The 27761-nt window shown below is 41.1% G+C and overlaps 4 protein-coding genes and 2 pseudogenes across 4 annotated transcripts; 5 read left to right on the forward strand and 1 right to left on the reverse strand.

Annotated features, from left to right (window-relative positions):
- The first annotated feature begins 4620 nt into the window (after positions 1-4620).
- On the forward strand, positions 4621-7610 carry LOC141837190 (putative LRR receptor-like serine/threonine-protein kinase At4g37250). The gene is made up of 2 exons (XM_074724637.1): positions 4621-6708; positions 6824-7610. Exons 1-2 carry the CDS (start codon positions 4869-4871, stop codon positions 7513-7515), a joined length of 2532 nt encoding a protein of 843 aa, XP_074580738.1. The 5' UTR covers positions 4621-4868; the 3' UTR covers positions 7516-7610.
- Positions 7611-8882: 1272 nt separating this feature from the next.
- On the forward strand, positions 8883-10305 carry LOC141846165 (GDSL esterase/lipase At2g04570-like). The gene is made up of 3 exons (XM_074734167.1): positions 8883-9274; positions 9428-9920; positions 10020-10305. The coding sequence occupies exons 1-3, from the start codon at positions 8906-8908 to the stop codon at positions 10211-10213; spliced, it is 1056 nt and encodes a 351-aa protein (XP_074590268.1). The 5' UTR covers positions 8883-8905; the 3' UTR covers positions 10214-10305.
- Positions 10306-11569: 1264 nt separating this feature from the next.
- LOC141842897 (uncharacterized) lies at positions 11570-13572 on the forward strand (annotated as a pseudogene).
- Positions 13573-14284: 712 nt separating this feature from the next.
- On the forward strand, positions 14285-15010 carry LOC141812404 (uncharacterized). The gene is made up of 2 exons (XM_074700416.1): positions 14285-14619; positions 14715-15010. The coding sequence occupies exons 1-2, from the start codon at positions 14326-14328 to the stop codon at positions 14856-14858; spliced, it is 438 nt and encodes a 145-aa protein (XP_074556517.1). The 5' UTR covers positions 14285-14325; the 3' UTR covers positions 14859-15010.
- Positions 15011-19526: 4516 nt separating this feature from the next.
- Positions 19527-22770, forward strand: LOC141847337 (uncharacterized; annotated as a pseudogene).
- A 2579-nt stretch (positions 22771-25349) lies between these two features.
- On the reverse strand, positions 25350-27500 carry LOC141838853 (bidirectional sugar transporter SWEET4-like). The gene is made up of 5 exons (XM_074726454.1): positions 27332-27500; positions 27125-27161; positions 26627-27005; positions 25950-26069; positions 25350-25764 (listed from the first exon to the last, which is right to left on the reverse strand). Exons 1-5 carry the CDS (start codon positions 27375-27377, stop codon positions 25570-25572), a joined length of 777 nt encoding a protein of 258 aa, XP_074582555.1. The 5' UTR covers positions 27378-27500; the 3' UTR covers positions 25350-25569.
- Positions 27501-27761: the final 261 nt, after the last annotated feature.

The raw sequence follows: 27761 nt of genomic DNA on the forward strand, positions 1-27761 counted from the left end.
TTTATGGCAGGCAACTCATTGAGATTGTAAGTAGAAAGCCCCATCTGTACGTATTTCTCTAGTTGTTTATCAGGCCCACTGCTGTTTGAGATACCTAATCTTCTGTTGTTTTGTATGGATATAACAGAGTAGCATCCTGCCATGTTCCTTTAACTTAAAAAAAAGTTTGTGCCTTGTGACATGCTTTTTTTCCCTGTCGCATGTTTTGGAAATTAGCCATCAGCCATTAATCATAGCAGGTAGAAAAATAGTGCGGATGCGTATCAATGATCTAAGTTACTGACATTTTTGTGACAATCACATCTAGGCGCTTGATGCCTTGGGTGATATCTTCACCATCTGAAACCTCCAAAACCAAACTAGCAATCTAGATCGACCAATTGAATGAGAGACAGCAGGTCAGTGAGATCCATTCAATTAAGGGTGATAGAGATGAACTAAATGTTTAGCTGTTGTAATTCAAAAACCAAGATTCAGGAAATTATTTTTGATTGTCAAATCTGTAAAATTCAAGTCTAACTCAGGGTTGACAAAACGTCAGAAATTTCCTTGTTTCTGAAAAGCATCGTAGTTTGTCATAATTCTATTTTAAACATTATTAGTTTGTAACTCATCCTCATCACCTGTTCACCTTGACAAACGGGCGGAATTTCTTAATTGCAGTTTTTATAATTTCTTTTATGCATTATTATTTTGTAACTTGTGGGCATAGATTTTGCAAGTATAGCAGCCTTTTTAGTTATTTTTTTTGTCGTATTAATTAATTTATGACATTGCAAAAATCGATCTATTTTCACGAGCTAAAGACGAGCCTTCATTTATAATTAGAGGATGATGAGATAAAAAGGAAAACATTTTTTTTTAAAGGTGGGAAGCGAGGTGTAAAGGGTTGCTGTCTTATTCTCTTGGAAAGATCCTTGTTTTAAACAAGATTGAGCTAATGACAGAATGTATACGACCAGCACTTTTCATTGACTGACTTTTAGATCAGTAGTCACATGATTGTAGTACTTAATTAATTTTATATTTATGTTAGGCTTTTTTTTTTTTTTTGAAAACAATATGGCTAACAATGGTTCACCCCAAGTGAAATGCATTAAGGGGAAGCTTTACATATTGGATTAAACTAAATAGGACAGTAGAATAACTTAAAAATTGAGAACATTAAGATAATCCATCCATTTATGCAGCAAGGTGTTCCATCGAAGGTTAATATTGTTGGAAGTATGGCTTCATCCCCCAAATAATTATGGGATTTCTTCAACTACCAATCATTGCCATTAAAGTCCACTTATGGAATTTGCTTAATCATTAGCATCAACAAACCTATTCGTACTTAGTAATCTAGGTAGCAAAAGGACATGAGTGAATGAAAGTCCTACAAATCTCTAGTATCATTTTCTATTTATAGCAGAATTTGTTAGGGTTTGACGTAGCAATTTAAACAATAATGACGATGAGAATGGATCCTACAAATAAAAAGGTGATGTGAGAAAAAAGATTAAAATAAAAATAATAGATAGGGATCTTTTTCTAGCATAAGTCTCTTTAAATAAATATTTTGTATGCCCCACTGACAGAATATATTGATTAGCTAGTGTCAAATTTTTATTTCCATGCTTGGTCTCCACCTATCAATGCATTAAAAGGAAGGGTTTTATTTTTATTTTTTACAACTTCAACAGTGACGCAGTAAAAATCATCATCAATATGATCAAAGGTAAAACGATAAGAAGCATAAAAAGAAGGCATTTGATGATTGAAGGCTTTAAGAGATGTTTTGAAGAAAAAATATATATTATTTAGAGAGGGAAATAAAATTTCTTGGCCCTGAACAAATTGAATATTATTGGCAGAGCCATCAAGTTCACTGCAACTACACGACAGGAAAGCCATCTATCTACATGTTTGAATAAAGAGGTGCAAGAATTTAATATATATTTACAACTCCCGCCATTGAATGGATTGTCGATGCACATGCCACGAGAGGACACAGACCTTGTACAGTGTACGCCAGGGCACATCATGAGCAGCTCGTACAGCATTACCTTTATTTCACGGTAAATTCGGGTAAAATAACGAATAAACAAACAACCAAATAGATCTAATAAAATTTTTATAGTCATGTATCTGAAAATATTGATTATTTTTACTTTTAAATTTATTTTAATGATTGATAAAAAATTTAAATAAATGAATCGTTCAAGATTAATTAATTTAAAAAAATTAAATATTTAATATCAATTAAAATCAATCATCTTATTAATTCAAAAAATTAAATACCTAACTTATAAAAAATAATAAAATTTTCATACAAGATCGATAATATAATTTGTAAAAATAGTTAGAAATTATTTTTTATTAAAATTAAATGTATTTAGATATAAAAAATATTAATATTATAGCAAAAGATAATTAGCGATCATAATTAAAAGGTAAGAAAGATTTTCTTTTTCTAAGAGCATATGCTACCGATAATTAATCTCTTATCCTATTATAATAAATCTGACATTCTCTAATCAACTGAGACAAAAGATTACTATTACACCTAGAAGGTATCTGAAAGCCAATAATATTTAAAATCTTTATTTCATAGCTGCCGACAAAAAAATGATTTAAAAAATCAACTTATTTAATCAGCAAATTAGTTTACACATAATGTTAATATTTTCTATATATTAAAAAACTTTACTGGTATCCAGCTGTCTTTCACCTAGATGTCCATTTAGATCAATTTTGTTTGCTGTAAAATTTAAATCGACTTTATAGTATTAATGTTTTATTGTATTCAAAAGAAATTATTTTGTTTATTAAGCTTAATCTGTTTCTTAAATCACTTATGTGTTTTTATAAATAATAATGGACATAAATTAAAAGAATAATTATCTGAATCATCGGTTTTTTTCTAAAAAGAAGCTAAAAGGATCCTCTATTATATTTTTATATCAAATATATCTTTATTTCAATATTATTATAGTAATTAAATCCTAACTACTATAAATTGTAAAAAATTTCATAAACTATTTAATATTCATTAAAATCATTTTAATATTGTAAAATTCACTATAGAAATTTTATAGCAGATATTAATTGACTATTACAACAATATAACAATCAATTAATTGCTACTATAATGTTATAATAATTAATTAATCATTATTATAGTAATTTTATGATTAATTTATAATGTTAATTAAATTAAATATTTTAATTAAGTTAGTAAAAAATTAATATAAAAACATTTTATATAATTGTTTTTTGATTAAATTGAATGTTATATGCATTATGGAATAACTACTACAACAATAGTAAATACGTATACTCGTTATAAAAATTATGATCAGATCCCTTTTAATTTTTTTTTAAATGAAATGCCTCTTTTATTTTTTTATCCAATAATAATAATATGATTATCAAGCGCATTGGATGAATTCCCCATATAGAAAATGTCATCTGAAGCAATTAAATATGAATTATTTCAGAGCTGGTGCTTGCCGAAACTTCAAAAACGTATAAAATACCGAAGAAAAGTCGGACAAGCTGAAGCCTAGAGGAAGTGACTGGTGGGAGATCACCATTGATAAACTATCCAAGACAAATATACGGAGCAGTGTAGTGCTCCAGGAGACGTATGTCTTTTAATCGAAGAAGACGAGGTCTGGATCCATCAGTTCAGTATATGAACAGAGAGACCCCCAGGCAGGCTGGCACCTGGCATGCCCATGCAGTCTACCATGAACTTTGTCTGCGCACCCAAAGGAAGGTCAATTATCCACACCATCCAAAGTCCAAATCTGTGCAAATTCTCTCATAGGATTCCAGAATTTTCTACCCTTCGTAGAGAAAGAGCCCTCTTTTATCGAGACATACCGTGGCCATGATCGTCTGCGGCTCCTGTGGGTGTCCCTGAAGCTCACTCCCTCAGATAACCACGGGAAATGAGGAGGCTCCCAGAGCCCAAAATAGAGAATCTGAACATATCATCCACCGCTAAGATTGACATCACCGTAGTGATGTGGAGGAAGAAACTAACAAAAATTTCTTAAACTCTCCCTCCCTCTGCTTTACTCTGTTCTTTGTCTCCATCTTCACTGGTTCGTAGGCGAATCCTTTCCTCCGTGTCCTCTTTCGGCTGCTAAGATTCTCCTCGTGGCCCTTTATCATGCATTTTAGGCCATCTTTTTTCGTTAGACAAGCCTTAACTTAAACCGTTTGATCAACGAATAGGAAGAACAAAGCAAAGGCAGTGCCTTTCCATCATCTTGGAAGTAATTTTACCATCCTTGTTTGTCTGTTTACGTTGTTCCAGGTTAAATATCGAGGATGCGGTAGAGAGTGGAGGTCCTCTTGATGAGCTGTGATTTTATTTTTTAGTTTCATTCGCTTTGCTCTCTTCCCCAGGATCAATCTCACTTTCCTCCACATGCATTGCTGCACAGGTTTATTGCTCCTCCTTTCTCCCTCCCCTCCAATTCCATTCCTGTTTTCTCCTTAACTTCTATCTTCTACCTCGGGCTTTCCAAGAGGAGGCTACAAATTGCAGAGTACGCCTTCCCCCTCCGAACAGATGTTGCAGGCGTTTCTCCCAGAGGCATTAGCAATTTTTTCTCCCTATTTCCTTTCCATTTTGCCTCACCATCTCTTCTTGGCTTCTAGCTCAAGCTCGTAAGGGGGCCACAGATTGCACAGTTGCGTCTTCTCCGTTGCTTGCCTCCTTTGCTGTGCTGATCTCTTTCGGTTTCTTGCCCGAGTTCTTCAGGCGACTAAAATTGCAGAGCTCATCTCTCCCTGCAAACAAATGTCGGTGGCTTGGCCTCTTGATCGCTCCTCCGTCAGCGGTACATGATTTGCTCCAGAGAAGCGCCAACATGAGCTCAAAAAGTTGGAAGCTCGAGAACAAACGGGAGGCTTCCGGAGGTAGATCTGTTACTTTGCTGCTGACTTTTTTTCTCCAGATCAGCGCGACGCTGGGTCTCAACGGAGATGGAGAGCTGTTGCTCAAGTTCAAGTACTCCGTTCTCAGCGACCCTATGGCCGTGCTCGACGACTGGAATTTCTACGACCACACGCCGTGCTCCTGGAATGGAGTCGTATGCATAGGATTCCCGGAGGCAGCTGCTTTCAGTTGGAGTCCTCCTGCCAATAGCGGTGGCGGCAGCGGCAATGTGGAGGTTTCCATGGCTTCTAGAGTCATCGCCTTGGTCCTGCCCAACTCCCAGCTCTTGGGCTCCGTCCCCACCGAGCTCGGCCTCGTCGAGCACCTCCGCCATCTCGACCTCTCCGGCAACATGCTCAACGGCACCCTCCCGTTCACCCTCTTTAACGCGTCCGAGCTCCGCGTGCTTTCTCTGGCTAACAATGTCATCTCCGGCGGGCTCCCGGACTTCGACGAGCGCACCACCAACAGCAGCCTCCAGGTGCTCAACCTCTCCGACAACGCGCTGACCGGAAGGTTGCCGTCGAACCTGTCGCGACTTCCGAACCTCACCGTCGCCTCCCTTTCCAACAACTACCTCTGCGGAGAGCTACCAGTCGGCGGGTTCAAGCGGTTGCAGTACTTGGATCTCAGCTCAAACCTCATCAACGGCTCCCTGCCGACGGAACTCGGCGGGGGAAGGATCCGTTACTTGAACCTGTCTTACAACCGACTTACTGGCGCCATCCCACCGGAGCTAGGGGCAAGAATTCCGGCGAATGCTACGGTGGATCTCTCGTTCAACAATCTCACGGGAGCGATACCACACGGCGGTGCTTTCGGCGCCGAGAAGCCGATGGCTTTTGCTGGAAACCCGAGCCTCTGTGGGAGACCGCTAAGGAACCCGTGCACCATCCCTTCGTCTCTCTCCACCGCTGCCAATTCCTCCAACGTGGTCCTGCAGCCGCCCAAGTCTCCGCCGGCATTTGCCGCATTCCCCAAGAATCCGGATGCAACCACTCCAGATGCGGCCGAGCAGAACACCGCCGCCCGAGGATCGCTTCGACCGGTGGCAGTTATCCTAATCACGGTGGGTGACTTGGCCGGCATTGCGATCCTTTTCGCAGTGTTCTTGTACTTATACCATGTGAAGAGGAGGAAGAGGCAAAATCAGCAAGAAGAACGGCAGCAGCAGAAAGAAATTAGAAGCAACGGGTTAAAGAAAGAACGCCCGCCGCCGCCTCCAGCGGCCACAGCAACAGCAGCAGTCACTAGCGAGAACAGAGTGATCAGATCATTATCTTGTTGCTTGAGGAAGAAAAGTGACAACGGAGACGACACCGAGGAGACGTCAGAGTCGTCGGAGTCATCGGAAACGGATGCGGAAGAGGAAGAAGAATCGTCCAAGGGTGCGAAGGAGGGGGAAGACGGAAAATCCAACCACCCGCAGCAGAAGCAACAACATGCAGAGGCTACTCTTGTCATCGTCGACGGCGAGACGGACCTTGAAATAGAAACTCTACTCAAGGCTTCGGCTTACATCCTCGGCGCAAGCGCGTCGAGCATCGTCTACAAGGCGGTACTCGCCAACGGCACTGCCTTGGCTGTGCGCCGGATCGGGGAGAGCAGCGTCATCAACAAGTTCAAGGAATTCGATGCCCAGATCCGCGGGATCGCCAAAATTCGGCATCCAAATCTCCTCCGCCTCCGGGGATTCTACTGGGGCTCCGACGAGAAGCTTCTCATCCACGACTACGCCATCAATGGCAGCCTCGCCAATATCTCATTTAGCAGTGCGCCCCTTTCTCTGTTTTCCTCTCCATGAATTTGTAGATACGAAATCAAGCCCTCAAAATGTTTTCACGATCAGCACAACTAAGCCTGCCCTCGAACTTTTTTTTTTTGCAGAAAAGCTCGGATCGTCGCCTTTGCATCTGAGCTGGGAAACGCGCCTCCGGATCGCTAGAGGCGTGGCGAGGGGCCTCGCGTATCTCCACGAAAAGAAAACCTTGCACGGCAATGTCAAACCAAGCAACATTCTCCTAGATTCCGACATGGAGGCCAAGATCGGAGATTTCGGCCTCGACCGAGTGATGGCCGGCGCCGGCCCATCAGCACGGCAGTTCGGGAGCAAACGCTCCATGCACTCCTCGATCAGCTTGCCGGATCTGTCGGCGGCTGCCGGAGCCAGTCCATCCGCCGGCGGCGCCTTGGCTGCGGGGTTCGCCCCGCCGCCGTACCAGGCGCCGGAGTCGCTAAAGAACCTGAAACCCAACGCGAAGTGGGATGTGTACGCATTCGGGAGGGTGTTGCTGGAGCTTATCGCCGGGCGAGTGTTCTCGGACCTGGAGCTCTGTCGCTGGAACGCAGGCTTCGTGGTGGAGGAACGGAACCGGGTGGTGAGGATGGCGGATGCCGCCATACGAGCCGAGGTAGAGGGCAAGGAGGACGCTTTGTTAGGCTGCTTCAAACTAGGATTCGCTTGCTGCGCGATGGCGCCGCAGAGGAGGCCTTCGATGAAGGACGTAGTGCAGGCGTTGGAAAATTTGAGCTCCAGCTCTTGCTCTCAATCTTCTTCTGCTACTGCTACTGCTACTTGACCTCTTCGACCTCTGATGTGTCTGTAGAATCGATAGCAAATGGAATCACTGAGACAGCTTCAACTTTTGATTCATTAGTCTTTCGTTTGTTACGATTCTCAAGCTGTTTGCTTGATCTTGTTTCGCTTCTGACAAATTCAATACTGAGTTGAAGTCACAACCATCCAAGAACCGATGGCTTAAACTTCAGGCGATCGATATGATATTAGATTTAACGTCCTAAGTAATTAGGGTTCATTCCAAATGAAACAGAAGGCAGATAACTTAATTAGAACCAATGTTTCAATAATTCAGGTCACCATCTTGCAATTAATATCGAACATTAACAATTGTTTGCTTAATCAATGGCCCAACACTTCCAGTTCCTGGTCGAACTCGAAGCTCTCGTCCGCGTCTTCATCAGTGGCAGCCTCCGTCTCCGTCACGACGACGGCCGACGGCGCCACCACTTGGCTCTCCTGTGCGGCCTCGAGGGTCGTCCTCGCCGGCAACGGGCGGGCATCCGCAAGCAAGATGCTCGATTCCGTGAAGGCCATGCAAACGAGCAGAGCGAGGACGACCACCACTCTGAGGGAGGCGGCCATTGCCAACGTCGACTTCGCTCGCCGGAATTCTTAATTAGGAGCCGGGGAAGAGACGAGGAGCGAAGGGAAGGGGTGGAGGATATTTAACAGGGAGGATTACTGAAGACGAACGGTTAGCGGTTTTTTGTTCCTTGTTTAGGGAGCTCATTGAACGGCCGAAATTCACCTCTTGACCATTTCTTGATGAGTGTAATCCATTCGAACCAATTAATTAATTACAAATTATTTTAAAATATAAAATTGAAAACAAAAGCGATAAGCATGTTGATGGATTCTATGCCTGCAAAATTTAAAGAATATCAACAGAAACCATTGTTCTGCAGTTACAAATTAACCATTACATTAGCTCGCATGAATACATCAGTGGATAATGAAATGTCCATTGCAGAGTGGATCGCACAGTGATTAAGGAGAAAATCCCTCCACGCTAGATCTGTCCAGTCACGACAACTAAGGGAAGAAACAGGATCGGAGTCAAAGAGCAATCTACTATCTGTTTCTTTAAATGCGATGTCGACGACGACGACGACGAACAGTGATGTGTTTAATGACGAAGACGAATGCATTTATTGATTGTCCTTGCAGCCTCATTTTCTGATTTCAGTCCCTTTTTCGATCAACCACTTTCTCTGTTGGTGAAATCTCTCAAGCTTTCAGATTAATTAACTAGTGAATGTTGTCCAACTACAGTTAGTTAGCCTAACAATTAGGATGGAAAAAACTGCGGTGCATAAATTCTCTCCTACTCTCCTTTCAGCTCTTTATATGTTCGCAAGAGTCAGAAGAAAATATTCAACGCTGCAGAAATGGCTCTGAACAGGTTGTACTGTCTTCTCTCGGCATTAATCCTGCTCCATTATTCCTCAGGAGCTGGTGCCAAGATCCCGGCTCTCATCATCTTCGGCGACTCCTCAGTCGACTCCGGAAACAACGATTACTTGTCCACCATTGCCAAGAGCAACTTCAAGCCCTACGGCCGCGACTTCAAGGGCGGAGTGGCCACCGGCCGGTTCTCCAACGGCCGCCTCGCCACCGACTTCCTCTCTCAAGACTTTGGCCTCCCGCAGACCATCCCTGCCTACCTTGATCCAACTGCGACCATTGAAAACTTCGCCTCCGGCGTCTGCTTTGCCTCTGCGGCTACCGGTTACGACAATGCGACCTCGGATGTGCTTGTGAGTTATTGCTTCTTTTTTTTCTACTGAATATATATCGATCCTTGCCATATTAGAGATTATATTCGATAACTTGTTAGTTATTGTTGCTAAATCATTTGAGCATGCACTTAATTAACGTCCTTTTTGTGTGTGTGTGTGTGTGATTGTTAGTCCGTTCTGCCTCCATGGAAACAATTGGAGTACTTCAAAGAGTACCAGAGCAAGCTGAAGAGCTTGCAAGGTGAGGCTAAAGCACAAGAAACAATAACTGAGTCCCTCTACATCATCAGCTTAGGAACCAACGACTTCCTGGAGAACTACTACACGTCCACCACCGGCCGGTCATCTGAATACTCCGTCGACAAGTACGAGGACTACCTCGTCGGCATCTCGCATGACTTTATCGCCAGCATCTACAACCTCGGGGCTCGCAAAGTGAACATCGCCGGCGTTCCTCCGATGGGGTGCTTGCCGTTGGAGAGGTCGATGAATCTGCTGGGATCAGAGTCGTGCAACGAAGAGCACAACAAGGTGGCCGCCGACTTCAACTCCAAACTCCAGAGCATGATGCTGCCGCTTAGCAAAGAACTGCCCGAGATCAAGCTGGTGTACAGCGATCTGTACACACCGTTCATGGACGTCATCAAGGATCCATCATCGCATGGTGAGTCATGATCGAGCATATATAAATTCGATCGATCATGAACACTCACCGTCTACAATTTGAATATCTTCAATTAATTACATGAATTGAATGTTACAGGATTTGAGAACGCAGAGTCAGGGTGCTGTGCCAGTGGATTTTTTGAGATGGGATACATGTGCAATGGATTGAATTCCTTCACTTGCAAAGACGCTAACAAGTTCGTGTTCTGGGATGCCATCCATCCCACGGAGAAGATGAACCACTTCATCGCCGATCGTCTCATGAACACCACCTTCTACGTCTTCTTGTAGCTTCTTTAATTTTTTCCTTGAACAAAAATTAAATGTGCTTTGCATACCAAGTATATGTTGCCATGTAAAATAGTATGTGATTACAATGGTTACGTGATGTGTGCTACTAAATACCAAATCTGGGCTACCGAATTGATGGGAATTTAACTTGAACATGACATTTAATTAATGTGGTCAGTCTTGCAGGTCATCGACTTAATTAATTATGATATTTTAATTATCTCCAAGTGAGTCACAAACATTTGCCCAGAAGATATTTTTTAAAATTCTCATAGCTCAATCAGGCAGTGATTTAATTTGCCATATGCACTTTTACTGAAAATACATTTTAATTAAATTAATTAAATATTAAATTCTCAATCTATTTCAGAATTTATTTATACAGGATAGATCCTGAGATCCATGAAAAAAATTGAGTGTATACCAATCTATTAGAAATTCCAAATATAATAAAATAAATAAATACGAGAAAAGGAAACAAAGCCAAAAAAATTTTCTTTCTTTTTTAGATTTCCCACCCAAATAAGCTATTGGTGGATCCATTAAAGTTCATATAATATATAACAATTATTCTAAATTTATGTGACCAATTCATAAAAATCACGTGTTGAATTTTTTAGTGGGAATATCGAAGAGATAGAAATCTTGCCAAATAAGAAAAATTAAAAGTTTGAGTTACATTTCTTTTTTTTTTGTTATTTTATATTCTTAAGAAAGCATAGTTTAAGTAACCCATAGTCAAAATTAACTTCAAAGTTAGATATGGCGATTAATTACTTTTGTCTGAATGCTAGACTGCTAGTTAATCAGTACACATTATTATGTCATGTGAGTTTTTAGGATTTTTATTTTAGAATAAAAGTGATGAGAGTAAAATTTTCCTAGCAGTTTAGTTGAGTTTGTTAAAGAATCACTTAAACCCAATTAATCTCAAAAGAAATCTCTTTTTTCATATATTAATCACGTACGAGATAAATACGAAAATTATAGAATAGATCGAGAATTAGGTTGATTTTGCCATGATATTTTATAGAATAGAGAGTAAATCTAACCCCAAACGGCCTTTATGTAATTAAAGACACAATTGAAGCATAGTGACAAACATCTGTTTCTTAACCAACCACAATGCAACTGCAAGGATCAAAAAGAAGTATTTTCCAAACCCTAATCTTTCTGCTCCATTTTTATCCATAATTAGACTTAATGAATGCAACAGGCGCCGTACAGTGTCAGCCATTACGTTAACTCCTCCAAACAATTTACTCCTCATATCAGAGAAGAAAACTACCAACAGTGCAAATTTTTTTAATGCTGTCGGTACAAAAGAGCTACATCTGCTCTCTCTCCTCTGCTTTTCCAGTTTTCTCGCTCACCAAATATCCAGTTCTGCGTCTAACTCTTCCAAGGAGACGCCTTTACCTTTCGTCTTCCCTTCCCTCAAAAACTGATCCTTTTTTGCTTTACTCTGCGGCGGGGAGATGAAGAAGCTCGGAAACGGGAAGGGGCGGAAGGTGCACCCTGCGCCGGCGCCGCAAGACCACCTGGCAGTGCTCCCGGCGGCAGTGATGGCCCTAGCGGCGACTCTGACGCCGGGGGAGCAGGAGGTCCTGGCCTACTTGCTGTCCGGCGGCGGTAGGTGGAGGGAGCAGCGGAGGCGTAGGCCGCATCCCCCGGAGCTGGGGTGCGACTGCTTCGGGTGCTACAAGAGCTTTTGGGCGCGGTGGGACGCGTCTCCGAATCGACATGTCATCCATCGCATCATCGACGCCGTCGAGGAGAACCTGGAGAGCAAGGAGCGCGTCCGCGGGCGCCGCAGGAGGCAAAGAGAGCGGAAAGGCTGCGGCTTGGTGGCGGCGGACGGCGAGGAGAGCTTGGAATTGGAAGCGAAACGGTTCCCGGGGGTAGATGGAGGTCATTTGGTTGGCGATAATATTACTGATGGATTGGGCGATGAGGGTTGTGTTGATGGTGACGATGAAGAAGAAGAAGAAGAAGAAATAGAGGAAAAACAAGAAGAAGAAGAAGAAGAAAGCAGAAGAAGAACAATTAGAAGACGAAGAAGAACAAGATAATGATGAAAACAACAACCATGGGAGCAAGAGCTCCATGAGGAGATTCATAAGTTTTCTTGGAGAAAGTGTTTGGGGAGTTTGGAGTTGAACGAAAAGGCAAAGATAGAGATGGAGAAAAGAAGGGTGTTTTCTACCGAAATCAAAAAAGGTTAATGAATACTCTATCTCGCTTCTTTACACGATCAATCTCATTTCTTTGACAGCAAAAAAAAAAAAAAATGCTTTTGTTCTATAATTTCTCTTGTCGATACTGTTCTATGAAATCTGCCGACTAGTGGTCTTCAGCTTCATGTTAAAAATTAGATTAAGGAGGAAAAAGTTAGGACGCCGCTTTGCAAGTGCTAAACCTTTCGCCTGTTTTTAGTGATTTGCCTTTCCAATTTGTTCTCAAATCCATCATTAGAAAGAACATTTATTGCTTCGAAATGCTCAACAGAAAATTTGACACAGTCTTTGAAGGTCTCAGTTTGGCTTTTGAAGTTCTTAGTTTGTTTCAAAATCCCAAACTGAAACCATTACCAAATCATTAATGGCTCTTCACTTCATGCCCAAGTTAATTATATTTAGCATTTTAGCATCGTCAAGTTTGCTGAGTAATTGCTAAAGAAGAGAATAGTCATTATCTAAGCTACCAAATTTCAATTGTTGTGCTCAGTTTGTCCATATCTATTAATCTCTGCAGCCATCTTGTAGGCGTGTGATAGATAGCCCATGCTCAATGGCTAAATTATTAAAGCAGCCATGCAATTGTTCCTTTCAAAAAGTTGTCTTAAAAATTCATAGGATGCTTGGTCCTCTTTTGTCCTGGGGAAATCACAGTGTGTTGTCAATATAGAGGCCATTTTTTGTCAGCTTTTGCTAGTTTTCAGGCTGCATCCAAAAAATGGCGCTGCTTCTTTCAGTGTTTTTTTCTGCGTTGGCTCTTCTGATCTTATCCTTCGCGTCTTTCATTTCCATCCCTGTTTTCTTGAGATTCAAGGCATTATTTCTCCCTGCATTATTTTTATTTCTACATGTTCTCGATTTGTGGTTCCTTGGCCAATTTATACAAGCGATTTGAATCCTAAAATGATGCCCTACAGGTGGACTTGGTCATGGTGGAGATAGAAATCTGCATTCTTTTGTTCTGTCTCATTTTTTTGTGTTGGATTTTGTGCTGTTTGTATTTTAAAGGAACGAGTTTAACTGCAATTGTTGGGTGTTGTGCTCTGTAATTAGTTTGCAATTTCAGTCGCCATATTGTTCAACCTTGTGCATCTCGATGCCATACTGAATTTTCAATTCGTTCAAGCTTATCTTCAGAGATTCTCAGTTGTTATAAATACAATGACATAGGCGATGAGGTAGCCCGAAGGTTTCTGTTCATACACATATTTATACTTTTAAAAGAACCACTAAAATAGATGCTTAGTGATACTATCAAACTATATGATGTGTAAGTAATTATATTCAAGTGATGTTAAATTATGCTACAGGTATGTTACACTATAAATATCAAAATGTAAACTTATAACTTAAGTGCTACTAAATAAGATAAAAAAAATCTTTTAAAATTAGTGAATGAATTTACTTTCATAACACACTTCTTCTCCACTCCAATGGTGATTCTTTCAATGTTCTAAGATTGATAGATTTATTGAGAAATTGAAGAACATGAAGACGGATAGTAAGAAATTGAGGAAGATTGCCCCCGGGGCACAGGTGAATTATGAAGACGGAGGGTAAGTAAGAAATTGCATCGTAACCAACTGGATTTACCTCCTCACAGATGATCGTGGAGTCGATCGTGTGGGGTTTGTGCGACTTTTTTTTTTTTTTTTTGCAGAAGAGGAATCCTGTCCATTTGTGCGATGTGAACAGCAGGGCGTCCAAGATGGGCATTTGGCAACCACCGACGACAACTGCTTCGCACCTCAATCGCAATCCCGATCGAAGGCCGCACAATTGAGGAGCCCAAATGGAGGCCTAGGCCCGATAATGTTGGAGATTAGGACTTAGGAGGCCCTGGCGGCGGCGGCTGCTGCTGACCCAGTGTCGACGATGGCTGCTCCACGCCTTATCACGCTCGGCGCTACCAATCCATGGCCTTCACCAGCGCCCGCTGCTGCTCGCTGTGGAAATTGTTCCTTCCCTGTCAAGTCCTCCCGCCTTTCTCTTTCCTTCAGCTCGAGAACTGACCAAATTGTCAGGCGGAGGAGGTTGATTGTTAGGGCTGGCCTTCCGAGCACCAACAGCCTCATCCTTGCGTTCGTGCTCCCGCTCTCCCTCCTCCTCGGCACCATCTTCGCGGCCGCGCGCATCGCCGACAGGCTCGATGAGAAGTTCCTCGAGGAGGTAAGGACAAGGGCGAGTGACTCCGCCCACCAACTGTTCGACATATGGCAATTTATGTTGATTTTCTCAACGCCCGCCTCCCCTTCTTCTTGAAGCTCGCGATGAACGAAGCGATCTTGGAGGAAATGGATGAGGATGATGCAGACGAAGATGAGGACGATCGAGGCGTATTGGCAGAGGAAGAGGACGGGGTCGCGGCGATTCCAAAGACTCGAAATCGCCCCAAACGAGTAGTGTAGCCGGTGAGCCAGATTAGTAATCGAAACTTTTGATCGCCATCCATGTATGTGTCAATTCTTAACTATGAATTTGTACCATGCTTGTGCTTGATATCTTCGAATTCTGTACTGCATCCAAACTGCGATCATTATCCGAATATATAGTGGAATAGAAGGAATAACTAAAATCTGAGCTCAAACAAAAATAATTGAGAAGAGAACGACGGAGGCAAGTGCAGTGATTTGGGTGTTCTTGATCCAAATAAAAAATCTGGTATCCGGGAGCAATTTGATTGTTGTTACTTGTTAGAAGGAATGTGCCCGAGCAAACTGAAGTGCTTTACTGTTTTTTGTTCCAGGGTGATGACTGAAGTTCTTGATATGTTTAAGTTGGCAAAGCCCTTTGTTATTATTAATAGTCTATTTGGTTTATAAAACTAATTATCCATAGACAATAAAAAAAAAGTCTACTTAAGATTAACAAGAAAAACTAATTAAATATTTATATCATTTTGAGAATCATATTTCTTTTATAATCATATTTCACAAGTTATAAGTGTCATAATATACAATCCCTGAGGTATAACTGAGTTGATTACGATGCAGCAGATTTACAGAAGAAGACAAGGGTTCGAATCCTAATCTCCTGTTTTGTGACCAACTGCGTCATGTCTCCTAACGAGGTCGCCTAAGGCCTCGCCCCCGGCTGAAAAGAACCCAAAGTCCATTTTAGATCGATTTTAAAAATATTACCTACCGATTTCATTTGCTAGTCCTTTAATTTTTTTTGTTGTTGTATAAATTAAAAAAAATGATCACCTTTAATTTCTCCTATAAGATTCTTTTACAATTAGCAGATTTAAATCTTGAAAACTTTTAAAAAAATATGTTATGATTCAAAATTAAATATTTTAATGACAATACCTGTATATTTTTAATAGATTTTTAAAATTAATAAAAATTTTCAAAATGTCTAAAAATTAAATAATTTAATAATTTTATTAATTAAAAAATATTATCAAAATTTGAATATAAAATTTTATTACTAATTTTACTTCTTAAACCGTTAAACAGTTAGAAAAAATATATTAATTTTGTTAGAGTTAATACATTCTCCTGCACCGATAATTTTTATCCCGCTAAATTCTTATTCCCGCTAAATTCTGATATTTTCGTTAGAGTTAATAAATTCTCCTGTATCCGACTAAATTCTTATTCCCCTGCTTACCAATTCTTGATCAATCCATCGATGGCGTCTTCCCCCAGGATCAGTACCACACCGGTCGTCGATGATCCGATGTATTTCTTGCCATGGATCGTAGAATCAGACGTTGCGGAACTTCGTATCGCGGCGCGGGTTCGATTTTCACAGGAATGCCAGAGTCTGGCGGTGCCGATGGCACCACCGCAATTGATGTTCAACTTCTATCGTCGGACTTTTCCGTCGCCTGACCACCCTGCAGAGCACGTCGATTCCGCCGTCGGCGATATCTTCCTGATCTCCATGCAGGATTCTGTATGGGAAGGGGAAGCAGAGTCTGCGTTCATGCAGGCGACGGCCGATTTCTTGCTGCCTGCTGACGCCGTGCTTCTCGTACCGGATTTTTGCATGTACATCTCGTCGGTTTTCAGCCAGTTGCCCAGAACAGACGCAGTCCTAATGGATATCTCGTCCCTCATTCTCGTCTCCGATGGCTCGTCGCCCATCAACCACCTCCAGCTCGCGTTGCCTTGGGAAGAGTTTGTTTTGCTGGACGACTCCGACGTCGACTCAGACGATTCCGACGTCGACTCCGACTACTCCGACTACGGCGGGCGGCCAAGACCGGCGTCTGCTGCGGCCGTGGAGGGGCTAAAAACGGTGGCCGTAACGGAAGAGGGATCCTGTACGATTTGTCTGGTGGATTTCAAGACGGAGGCTCCTGTGTTGATGATGCCTTGTGGCCATGCGTTTCACGAGACGTGTTTGAAAGAATGGCTGGGCCGAAGTCATTCCTGCCCTCTATGTCGCTTCCTGCTTCCTGAAGCAGAGTAGGATCCATCACAACCCGATGAGTATTTAGGACTGCAAAGAAACATATATGGCTAATTCCTTCTCCTCATTCATGGTCTGAAAAAGTTCAGTTTACAATTTTATTAATTGTTTCATTTTTTTAAATATAATTAAGCACATTAGTTGAGATTGACAGAGATACTATACAAATTGGTTCCATCTGTCTTTTCTTATTTTCAGAGTTTTATTTCAAGATGCTAGTTTCTTTTGGGTTCTCAATATCAAGCACTTTAAATATAAAAAACTGCAGAATTGGCGTAGAGAAAATGCCAATGTCATAAACTGGAAGGTACAAAAGGAATAAAACGTATATATGGGAACAATTTTAGTTTAAACTGGGGAATTAAATAGTTTAAACTTATGTTAATCCCATCTAAATAAATTATTTTAGGCTTTTTCGTCTTAAAATTCCCTTGCTTCCGTGTAACGAAGTACAGTAAGAGAATTGTGAATATAATAAACTGAAAAGAAATAATTATTCATGCGTATGCATTCCAGTATATATAGATTCCGTACTGCATTTCTTATTAATCGTATAATTATATCGCATTGCGGCAATTTAATTATTGTCCACATGGAGCTAGTGATATTAATACGTAGACCGACCTCCTTTGCCCTTCAGATTACGACTCTTATGAGTAATTAAATGATTATAAATTAAACCAAACAGCTAATTAAATGCTGGTGATGAAGAAGGCGCTCGTTCTACAGTCGGAATTAATAACGCTGGCCAATTCCATAGCTTCCGGTTCAAGCCACCGGCCTTCGATTGCCATTTGTAATTAAGCGATTTGATCTTCTTCAATTAACAAAATCTAAACAGATTAATCCCGACTCGCAAGGACAAAGACGTTTAAATTTTGCAAATAATGTTCCACCTCGTCGAGAAAGTAAAATTAACTATTATGTTTAGATGTGGGCGTAGCTTATATATGTGCATGTATCCTGTTCATGGCTTTCTGCCTTGTCCTCCATGGAGTAATGGGCGTTTAGTGATGATAGGCTGATTAGTTATTTGGGATGAAGCAAATCAGAAGCAATCTCTAGGTATTTTCCTCCTCTCTTATCAATCGTCATTTTTAAAGTTTCAAATCTGTCAAATGATATCGTCAATTTTATGAAGTAAATTATGGTACTTTTTTTTCCATATCATTAAAAACTCATTCACCTATAATTTAGTATTTAAAATATTTCCTTGTGCTTCTTGATAATGTCTTAGAAAAATTGTTAACGTTCAAAAAGGATGTATCTTTCGACAATAAAAATAATTGAGGATGTTTTTTTTTAATTTTTAATTTTTTGAGGATATTTTTGGAATAGCATAAAAGGAGCACCTACAACTAGTATTGGATTCGCTTATTTGAGGCGAACAAAAGATCGTGGCCCTCGACAAGTTTCCGCAAGATTTGCTGACGCGCATTTACGCTCCGTAAGTCAACGACAAAGCGGGGTTAAATAATCATCGAGTTTAATTTCAAACTACCCTGCAGTTATTTAAAGCTATAGCAACTTGCTTTTCAGGTAAGGGAACAGTAGAGTCATTAGTTATTCGCAGCTAGAAAACAATTTTACTTGAATTAATTATTATTAATTATTTTTGAATTGATTCTATTACTAGGGTATCCACCCTAGTTCATGAAAATGTGTTCGCCATTGTAGTTAAAATAATAGAATAGCGGTATATATTTATAATAAAAATAAAATATATTTTAAGTGAAAACCTGGAGGAGTTGAACATTATCAATCATGAAGTCCATAAAATTGTTGGATGACAACCTTTACAAACTAATTCAATCAAAATTAGAAATCACTCTTCGTGATTGTCTACAGGAAGACACAGCGCCAAAAGGCACACTCGCTCCATGTGCCCCTTCTTTTCCTTTACTCGGCATCAAGAATTGATGTGCCCTCATGATGTGTAAGATATAAGGAATGCATGAATGAATTGGGGAGCTTATTGGGATTTGGCTGCCCTACTTTTCTAGGGCAATTCCCTTCTTTACAGGTCTCAAGAGTAAGAGTAGATATATAAGGGGAGCAGACAAGAAGCAGGCACGTTGGTTCCTTGTTTTCTGGGTGGATTATTTCAATCTTAGTTTTGATTAAGGACTAAGGAGATTAATTAATTAAGGGGACAATTTAGAATAATTTTCAGATAGTCGAAAACATATCCAGTCTTGGGTCTTGAGATTGGAAGCACATGTAAACTGGCCATTTTCTAATTTCGTGCCGTGCCATTTACTTAGAATTTCATATAAAACAAAACTACATTTTTTGTGCCTTGGGTCGAAGCTGCCTGGACTTTTCACTGAAAGCCAAGCAGGAATCCTTTGCACTGTTTCAGTGCTTGCTTTTTCTCTGACACATGATTCTTCTGTAAAAAAGTGAGTTTTATTTTACTACCTCTCAAATTTAAACTCCTTTTATTATATATATATATACTTTTGCAAGTACCAAGGTCATAAAATTTGCACTGCATCTTCTCGTTTGGTTCTTATTTTGTTTAATTAAGTTTGTACCTTCACTGCATGATTGCCGCACATTTTCTGTCAATCATGCCAGCAATCCTCATCTCACGTAGCTGCCCACCATAATCTCTTTCGCTTTCTGCATCCGAAATCCTTCGTTGCAGGATTATAAAGCCACCACCAACTTGCTCTTGGAACAGTGAAGTTGTTGCAGCTAATTGATTGACTGCTGGCTCTCGTTGTTCTCGATTCCTTTTGTCAGGCAAGATTCTGAGAGTTTGTTGTCGATAAAGAAAATCTCTTTTTCGACTACAATGAAGAGGTACTCTGCCTCGGATTGCTTCTGATTGTCAGGTGTCCTTGAATCGTAGTGCGTGGAAGAATTCTGAGAGGTTTGTTGTCCAAAAGTCTCTCTTTTTTTTTTTGGTTTGTTCATCATCGAGATGCTGGTTATTCTCGATTGTAGTTGTTAATTTGTCCGCGAGAGAAAAAAATTGTTAGAAATGGGAGGCGATGAGCAGCTTTTGGGCGCGTATCCCTTCTACTTTGGAGTTTCCTGCGCATTTGTTGCCCTCGATCTCGTGTCGAGGAAGAGGAGGGAGCTTCTTGATGTCAATGGCGGATGGGGATCTCGGTCAGCGGAGATGATGCTCAAGGGGAGTGCGCAGCTGCTGGGTTTGCTGGTGGAGAGAGCCCAAGCGAGGGGGGAGACCATGGAGAAGAAGCTAAAGAAGGCTCATTTGGAGCTGGAAGAGATGAAGCAGCGGAGAACGGAGGACGCCAAGGCAAACGAGAAGGTCGTCGCTATCTTCGCCGCCCATGAACAACGATGGATCGCGGAGAGGAAGAGCCTCCGTTTCCAGATCCAGGCCCTGGCCAACGGACTCCAGATTGCCAAGTCTAAGCACGACGACGCCATTTCGACTCTGGAGAAGAAGGTTGAGGAAGAAAGCCGAGCGAAGATGCTCAAAGATGAGGCCTTGGTAGTGGAGGCGCGGAAGCGGAAGGAGTTGGAGGAGAAGCTACAGTTGGCCGACGAGTTGCTCGATGAAATGACCGAAAGAGCTAAAAGGGCGGCGCAGGACCACTCAGCCGAGCTTTGGAAGCACAAGACTGCGTTCGCGGAGCTAGTCTCGAACCAGCAGCAAATGGACGCCGAGATGAGCCGCACTCTCCGGCAAGCAGAGGTGGCAAGGCACGAACTCGAAGGGGCTCTTGAGCAGAAGGAGGAAGCTTTTGCTATGATCGAGAAGCTGTCAGAGCAGATTTTGAGGATGCAGAGGGATTCCGAGCAAAAAGACAAGATTTTGTCTGCAATGCTGAGGAAATTGAAGCTTGACGCAGCTGAGAGACAGACGCTTCTGAAGGAGGTTAAGATTTCAAAGGCGAAAAAGAAGCAAGCTGAATTGGAGATGGAGAGGTGGAGGAACATGTGGGAATCATCCAGGAACAAGAAGTTCAGGGACATGCATTCTGTGGACACAGGATCATTGAGGAATCGGAGGCTGGAATTGGTGCCAGTGGGATCCCTTGGGCATAACTCCATGGATCTACTTCTTGAAGCTGAAGATGAGGAAGAAGAATCTTCCACAACAACTGCGTTAAAGTGCCATGATTACTGCTCATTTGATGAAAATGGTGAAGCTGGTATGACTAATTATGCTCTTCCCATTAAACTTATCGTTTAGTTTTCTCAAATCGAACCATTTAAGAAAAACTTTTCTGACAGATATTATGTAGCCATTCTTAGATTCCTTAACAAGCAATTTTAAGCATCTCCAAATTCAGTATCTCTCAGCACCGATGCAAATTATATATTTTTTGAATCGAAGATGGTCTTTTCTTATCTTCAGAGAAGACGAAGTTGGCTTAAATCTTCCAAATTTCTCATTTTGCTTTTCTAGCATTGGCTGTGGATGACTACCAACAACTGCAAGATTGGATTCGCAAGGAAACAGAAAAGTATGCAACCATCCTTGAGCAGAAACATCGTGCAGAAGTTGAAGGATTCACAGAGCAGCTGAGGCAGAAAGATGAGGAGTTGGAAGCTTTTCGGTGGCAGGTCTTGAGCATGGAACTTGAAACAAAGAGGCTGAGATGCCACATTGAAGACTTGAATGGAAACTTATCCCATTCGAGGGGGAAAAATGTCAAATTGGAGAGCAGGTTGTTGGATAAGGAACAGGAAATCAAATTATTGAAGGAGCAATTGAATCTCAGAAAGGAACAATTTCTACTATCTCCCCACGCCTGATGCTTGCCAGACTCTTTGGTCAGAAGCTGAGATCACAAAGAATAAACAAAACAAGGAAGCAGATGATTCAATGACCAATTTGATTGGTGATTTCCCTAAGACGAGCAGTAAGGCTATGGGGTTGGATGCTGGCAATGACACAAAGGAAAGAGAAAATGTACCTACAGAAATTAACAAAAGTGATGCAGCTGAGCCACCATCACCATCCAATTATAATTCACAGGAGTCTCCAGATGGGTGCAGTGAAATGCCATCCCCAGAACAGCCTAAAAGTCCAGGGAGTAGTTCTTCTGAAGACCAGGCGAAGAGCACGCCTGTGGCGTCCAACTCCAATGCTGCAAGCGAAGAGATGAACTTGGAGCTAGCTAATGTTCAAGCCAACGCTAGCTGCAAGCAAGAAGCTGAACCTGCAAATAAGTTGTTGTTAATTAAGACATCCCTTGTAAGGGATACTTCTTTGAAGATGGATATCCAAGCTCTTGGAGTCTCCTACAAGATCAAAAGGCTAAACCAGCAGCTGGTTGTGCTTGAAAAGCTGGCTTCTTCACCGGCAATGATGCAGATAACAAATAAGGATGAAAACCCAAGCACACCTGATGGGTCTAGCGACAAGAAGACTTGTGAGAACAAGCAGCAGCAGATCCAGGGCCTATTGCTGGTGCAATCTTTACTGAACAAGCAACTAAAGCGATACCAGTCTCTTGAAGAGAAGACTAACAATCTGTGCAGCAGAATGGTAAGTTTCTGTTAATTGAAATACTTCAGACATTTACTCAAAACTGTTTGATGCAATTCATTCTCTTTGTTTTATTTCAAATGCAGAACGAGTGTTACAGATCAGGAGGCGGTAGAGACGTGCAGAATGGCAGGACAAAGGAACAAAGCGAAACGCTTGGGCGCTTTCTTGAAGAAACGTTTCAACTTCAGAGGTATATCGTGGCGACAGGCCAGAAGTTGATGGAGATGCAGTCCAGGCTTGGCGCTACCCTTAATGCTGCTGCAGGACTGGATGAATCTGTTGGTTTCAATATAGAGTTGTTTGCAGACATTGTTAGGACTCTCTTTAGAGAGGTACAAAGAGGCCTTGAGGTTAGAATTGCTCGGATCATCGGAGATCTTGAAGGAACATTAGCTTGTGATGGGATTCTCCACAGATGAAATTGAATTCGAATGCTAAAAGCTACATTTAAGCTATCAGTTGTTTAAATCAGAATAATTTTATTGTTACAGTTGATACGTAGTATATATTTTTGAAAGGATAAACGTTCTATAGAGAAAATTAATGAAGCATTTCAACAAATATATATATTTATTTATTTTCCAAAATTAAAATTGAAAATTGAAAATTTTAGCTAATTTTTAAAAACTCTCCGACAGGGAGCCCCGTTAGGTCATTACTTGGGTCGGGCTTCCTCAGGAGCAATTCCGCTTATTTGTTTGAAGTTCGAGCCCAAAGCAAACACCCGAGCGGGAAATGGTTTGAGGGGATCCATCGTGTTAGGGTTAGTGTTTGCGATCAAGAGCGCAGGAAGGACGAGGTCGAAGAGAAGTGGAGGCTTGTCATCGAGGACGGCGGGAAGTGCAGTTGCTTCGGATGCTTGGCAACGGACGTTCTGAGACAGTGTGCATCCACCGCAACCAAACGCCTCTGCCACCACATTGTTCTCCTCCAGCAACATTGTTTCCAATGGGCTTGCGCGATAGGACAAGTAGGACCGAGATTCGACTGTAAGATTAGGGTAGGCTTGCCCTCCATTGACTCCCAATCCCTTTGTTTTTTTCCTCTACTTCTATTTTCTTCGTTCTTAATTGTAAGCTTAAGTTGCCTTACATTATAGTAATCAGTAAATGTGTCGCCAAATTGTGATTTCTTTCACCAATACGAAATAGGATTGACCTTTTATTATTAATATATTTTTTTGTTGTTTTTGATACAGTCATCTTTATGCGCGTTATCCTAAACTTTTCTTTTCCAATGGTTCTTGTCATGTGAATCGTTTTTTCCATCGAAGAAATTGTGTTTCATAAATGGTTCTTAGATTTTACCCTTGCTACATGATTTATTATCTTTAATTGATTCACAATCGCATAGAGTATGTACAAAGGAGAATTCAGTATTACTCGTACTCTTAACGAGAGGAGAAAACACTACATTGGTATAGCATGTGTATACATTATTTATATTGGACAGTGAGTGGTGGTTGATAAACTAGAGTGGCCATTAGTTACTGTTCTAGAGTGCTCAATATAAATTACTTTAAGATGCTTTGTACGACTGTCGGAGGATATCATTTCTTGACTCAACTAAATTCAAAGTCATGCAATAATCCATCGTTGTTCATCCCTGCTATTAGTGTTTATGTGACCTGTAGTACTTCATGAATTTCGGAGCACTTATCCAGGCATCATTTTTTGTCAACAGGTTAGTGCTCTTTTGAGTGGATACTTCTCGTGCATTCCCAAGTAACACAGCAGTAAGTAGAAATTGTAATGTTATTGGAATTTATTTCTTTATTTGATTTGATCGGCTTACGTGTTAAATTTGTAGCACACGGTATTGTCATTAAGAATTAAACACAATAAAGTGATCTAATCAATATTTTAATTATGGGCCGAATTAAAGGATATGAATTTTATGTGTAGAAGTCTGTTATCCAGTTTCTGTTATTTATGACGGGCTGATAAATTAATCATGGGTCCCGAAGGGTTATGGGGTAACGGAACTTCTTTCATCCCATCCGAAAGAGGAATATGGCCTTGCCTCTTCAGAAGATTAACCTGCTGTAAAAGTTGTTGTCTTCTCGATCTTGAAATTGTTCTAGCAACAACAAGCAATGATGATGGCTCCCTATTTAGGTTCAATTTACAGTTATTCATCATTTTAGGTTTCGTTTAAATTGTTGTACATCAATGCTAAGATCCGGTTTAGAATTGTTTGTGTCTTTACGGATTCATATACGGAGAACAATTTGTTTCGTAGAAATCCTGACAGCCATTAGTTACTGTTCTAGAGTGCTCAATATAATGCTTTGTACAACCATCGGAGGCTATCATTTCATGACCCAACTAAATTCAAAGTCATGCAATAATCCATCTCTGTTCATCTCTGCTATTAGTGTTTATCTGACCTGTAGTACCATGAATGTTGGAGCACTTTCCTGGCATCATTTTTTGTCTGCAGGTTAGTGCTCTGTTGAGTGGATACTTCTCATGCATTCCCAAGTAACACAGCATGTAAGTAGAAATGGTACAGAATGTTAATAATGTAGGCTTGGAGAGTCTCTTTCAGTAATTTGTTTGCTTTCTGATACAAATTTATTGTTAGATAGGTTCTGTTAAGATGATGTGATTGATGCAATTTTCAAAGCATGCATTTTTTTTTCTGTAACATAAACCTTTGATTTGATGTTAGTAGGAATTTGAGTGGAGCAGCATAACATGACAATGGTTACTAAATCCAAAGGATCAACAAAACAGAATAGTGTACTGATGATGGATGCAATATCTTCACTTACGAATTCTGGTATGCCCATTTTGTTCAGATATCTATTAGTTGTGTGCCAAAATGTGGCATAACTCTTTTGGTCATTATCTGTTTTCATTAGAATGTTGGTTGGCCTTTCTCACATCACGAAAGCGTATTTAGACTTTGTGTTCATTCTCTAATGCACTTACTCCCCTGTTATTGTTTTTTTTCTTTGTTTTCTATTGCTTTATGTAGTGGTAGATGATCCCCATACTTTAATGCTCGCAGTGAGCTCTTTCATTGTTTCACAAACCTTCCCAACTTTAGGGCTGTGAATACAAAGCAGGCCGCTAAAAATTTGAAAGCACTAGTACTATTACAGTTCTCAAACTCGTTAAGGATATCATAAGAAGTTTGTAATCATCTCCTTATTACTGTCTGGCCATGTTGCATCTTTCCCCACGGCATTTATTGCGAGCGACCTCTTTGGATTAACTGGAACCATTTTTGACACCATTAGTTTTGGTGCCGAGTTCCAGATCAGCAGCTTCATGGTTTCCATTTGGCTTGGCAAGCCCGTTTTCCAGCTTCTTCCTCTCTTCCATTTGTCTTACTGTTGATTTGTGGTAGATAGCGTGCAGTATGAGCTGAGCCACTGCAAATGCCACTCCTAACCCATTCGGAATCTGAAATCATAAAACAACTCGGCATTAGATGCCATTATACTATGTGACTCTACTTAGGTTGGGTGTTAATTGACTTTGATTAAAAATTTTACCATTACTAACTAGTTTTCTAATTAACTTCAGACCTTTTACCTTTTCATTGCCATATTTGTAATGAAAGTAATATAGGAATTAGATATACTCACAGTGATGAAGAGGTCGAAGCGAATGAGGGCATAGGCTGTCCAACATGCTCCATTAATGAAGGAAGCTAGGGAGAGTGAAAAGGGCATGAATTCCACGCTCTTCGTCTTGATCACCTCCTTCTGCGCAATCCACCTCTTTTTAGTTAGCATAGGTAAGCATCCAATACTATTTATCCAGTATATATGAACAAAGGAAAATATATTGGCATAATATTTAAATATTTATTGTGCCAAATGGGGAGTGTGGTTGAAAAGACGTGGAATTGGGACCAATAATTAACTGTCTTTGTCTTCCTATCACTGTTTGACTATTGAACCGGGTCCGGTTGAGCTTGGGACCAATGATTAACTGTCTTTGTCTTCCTACCACTGTTTGACTATTGAACCGGGTCCGGTTGAGCTGTATAAACTATATCAGTTCTGCCAGTTTGGTTCGGACCCGGTTTGAAAGCTACGTGCTTGCTCCTCTGAAATGGGCAATCACTTTGAATATTTGAACTACTTTTGCACTACCCACTTGGTAACTCAAAACAGAAAAATATTGTCACTTTGTGCCCAATATTTGTGTCTGCTTTGAGAGGATGCAATTTTGGGAGAAAAAAATTGCAAATATATATTATTTTTGTTTGTTTTGGTTTTTTTTTTGTTTCGTTTTAAGAAAGAAGCATGACCCATACCATGACGGACAAAGGGGCGGCGTACATGACGGTGCCAAAAATAACGCAGAGCACGCCGACGACGAGCGAGCGCTGTCCGTGGGTGTGGAAGAGCGTGATCACTAGGATGGCGACGACAGCGACGAAGGCAATTTCGATGAATAGCATGCCGAGGACCTGCAGGCGCTGGCGCCTGCTGGAGAAACAGAGGTAGATGATGACGTAGCTGAGCTCGATGAGCAAGCCGCAGCCGTTGATGGTGATGACGAGCATGCTGTGCGGATGCACCAGAGGCAGCCCGTAGAGCACCCACAGCAAGCAGTTCATCAGCGTCGCCAGGTACGGCGCCGCCGGAAACTGCTCCACGCTCCTGCTCTTCCATATCCTTCGGAACGTAGGCCTAAATTAAAACACAAATCATTCATACATACAGTATAATTGATCCATCAAACAAAACCCAACTTCTTTAATTATATATATCTATTACTAACGATCACTTGAACTTGCTAAAAAGCTTACAGGGGCGAGAAGAAGAGCACCAGGGCTGTGCCGTTCCCTGCAACCAACAAAACCAAAAGAAACCAGCTCAAATATACATCTGCTAAGGAAATAGCAATAAAATAGAATGGGTGAAATATCAGATCACTTGGTAATTTGCTTCGCTCTTATCTGCAATAATATTGAAGGTTGAAGGAGGAAACTACACATTATACATAAACTACTGACCTATAATTCCGACCACAGTGCGAATGGTTTCGGCTGAGATAGTCATCTCTCTGGACTAAGAACTACAAGAATATTGATAAGAGGCACACTGTGACGGAGGTATAACTTCTTCTGTTCTCTAGATTTCTCTTGAGATACAGAAATCTTTCTTTGTGGTGGTGATGGATGTTATTCTGGGGGTTACAAGGAGGGGAATACGTATATATAGAGAGAGGAGGAGGAGGAGGAGAGGGTGGATATGGTTGAGCACGGTGGCTAGGCTGAAAGTGTGCATGGCTTTCATTAATTATTGATGTGTATAGATTTGAAATTAAAGTGAAAAGGTGTAGATGATTTATATGTACACGCGTAGATTTAATCGGTTTCTTATCCCAAAAAGCTTCCTCAATATCCTGTTGCATTTATCTATCTAGCGGTCAGAATTAAAACC

The sequence above is a fragment of the Curcuma longa genome, chromosome 1 (genome assembly GCF_044706935.1).
Source record: "Curcuma longa cultivar G26 ecotype Majalengka, Jawa Barat chromosome 1, ITB_CL_G26_1.1, whole genome shotgun sequence".
In the NCBI taxonomy this organism is placed as follows: domain Eukaryota; kingdom Viridiplantae; phylum Streptophyta; class Magnoliopsida; order Zingiberales; family Zingiberaceae; genus Curcuma; species Curcuma longa.

Coding starts and splice junctions, on each gene's coding strand:
- LOC141837190 (XM_074724637.1), top strand. CDS start 4,869: ATGAGCTCAAAAAGTTGGAAGCTCGAGAACAAACGGGAGGCTTCCGGA. Junction 6,709..6,823: donor CGCCAATATCTCATTTAGCA/GTGCGCCCCTTT, acceptor TTTTTTTTGCAG/AAAAGCTCGGATCGTCGCCT.
- LOC141846165 (XM_074734167.1), top strand. CDS start 8,906: ATGGCTCTGAACAGGTTGTACTGTCTTCTCTCGGCATTAATCCTGCTC. Junction 9,275..9,427: donor ATGCGACCTCGGATGTGCTT/GTGAGTTATTGC, acceptor TGTGATTGTTAG/TCCGTTCTGCCTCCATGGAA. Junction 9,921..10,019: donor CAAGGATCCATCATCGCATG/GTGAGTCATGAT, acceptor TGAATGTTACAG/GATTTGAGAACGCAGAGTCA.
- LOC141812404 (XM_074700416.1), top strand. CDS start 14,326: ATGGCTGCTCCACGCCTTATCACGCTCGGCGCTACCAATCCATGGCCT. Junction 14,620..14,714: donor ATGAGAAGTTCCTCGAGGAG/GTAAGGACAAGG, acceptor TTCTTCTTGAAG/CTCGCGATGAACGAAGCGAT.
- LOC141838853 (XM_074726454.1), bottom strand. CDS start 27,377: ATGACTATCTCAGCCGAAACCATTCGCACTGTGGTCGGAATTATAG. Junction 27,006..27,124: donor GTGCTCTTCTTCTCGCCCCT/GTAAGCTTTTTA, acceptor GTTTTAATTTAG/GCCTACGTTCCGAAGGATAT. Junction 25,765..25,949: donor GCTTCGACCTCTTCATCACT/GTGAGTATATCT, acceptor TTATGATTTCAG/ATTCCGAATGGGTTAGGAGT.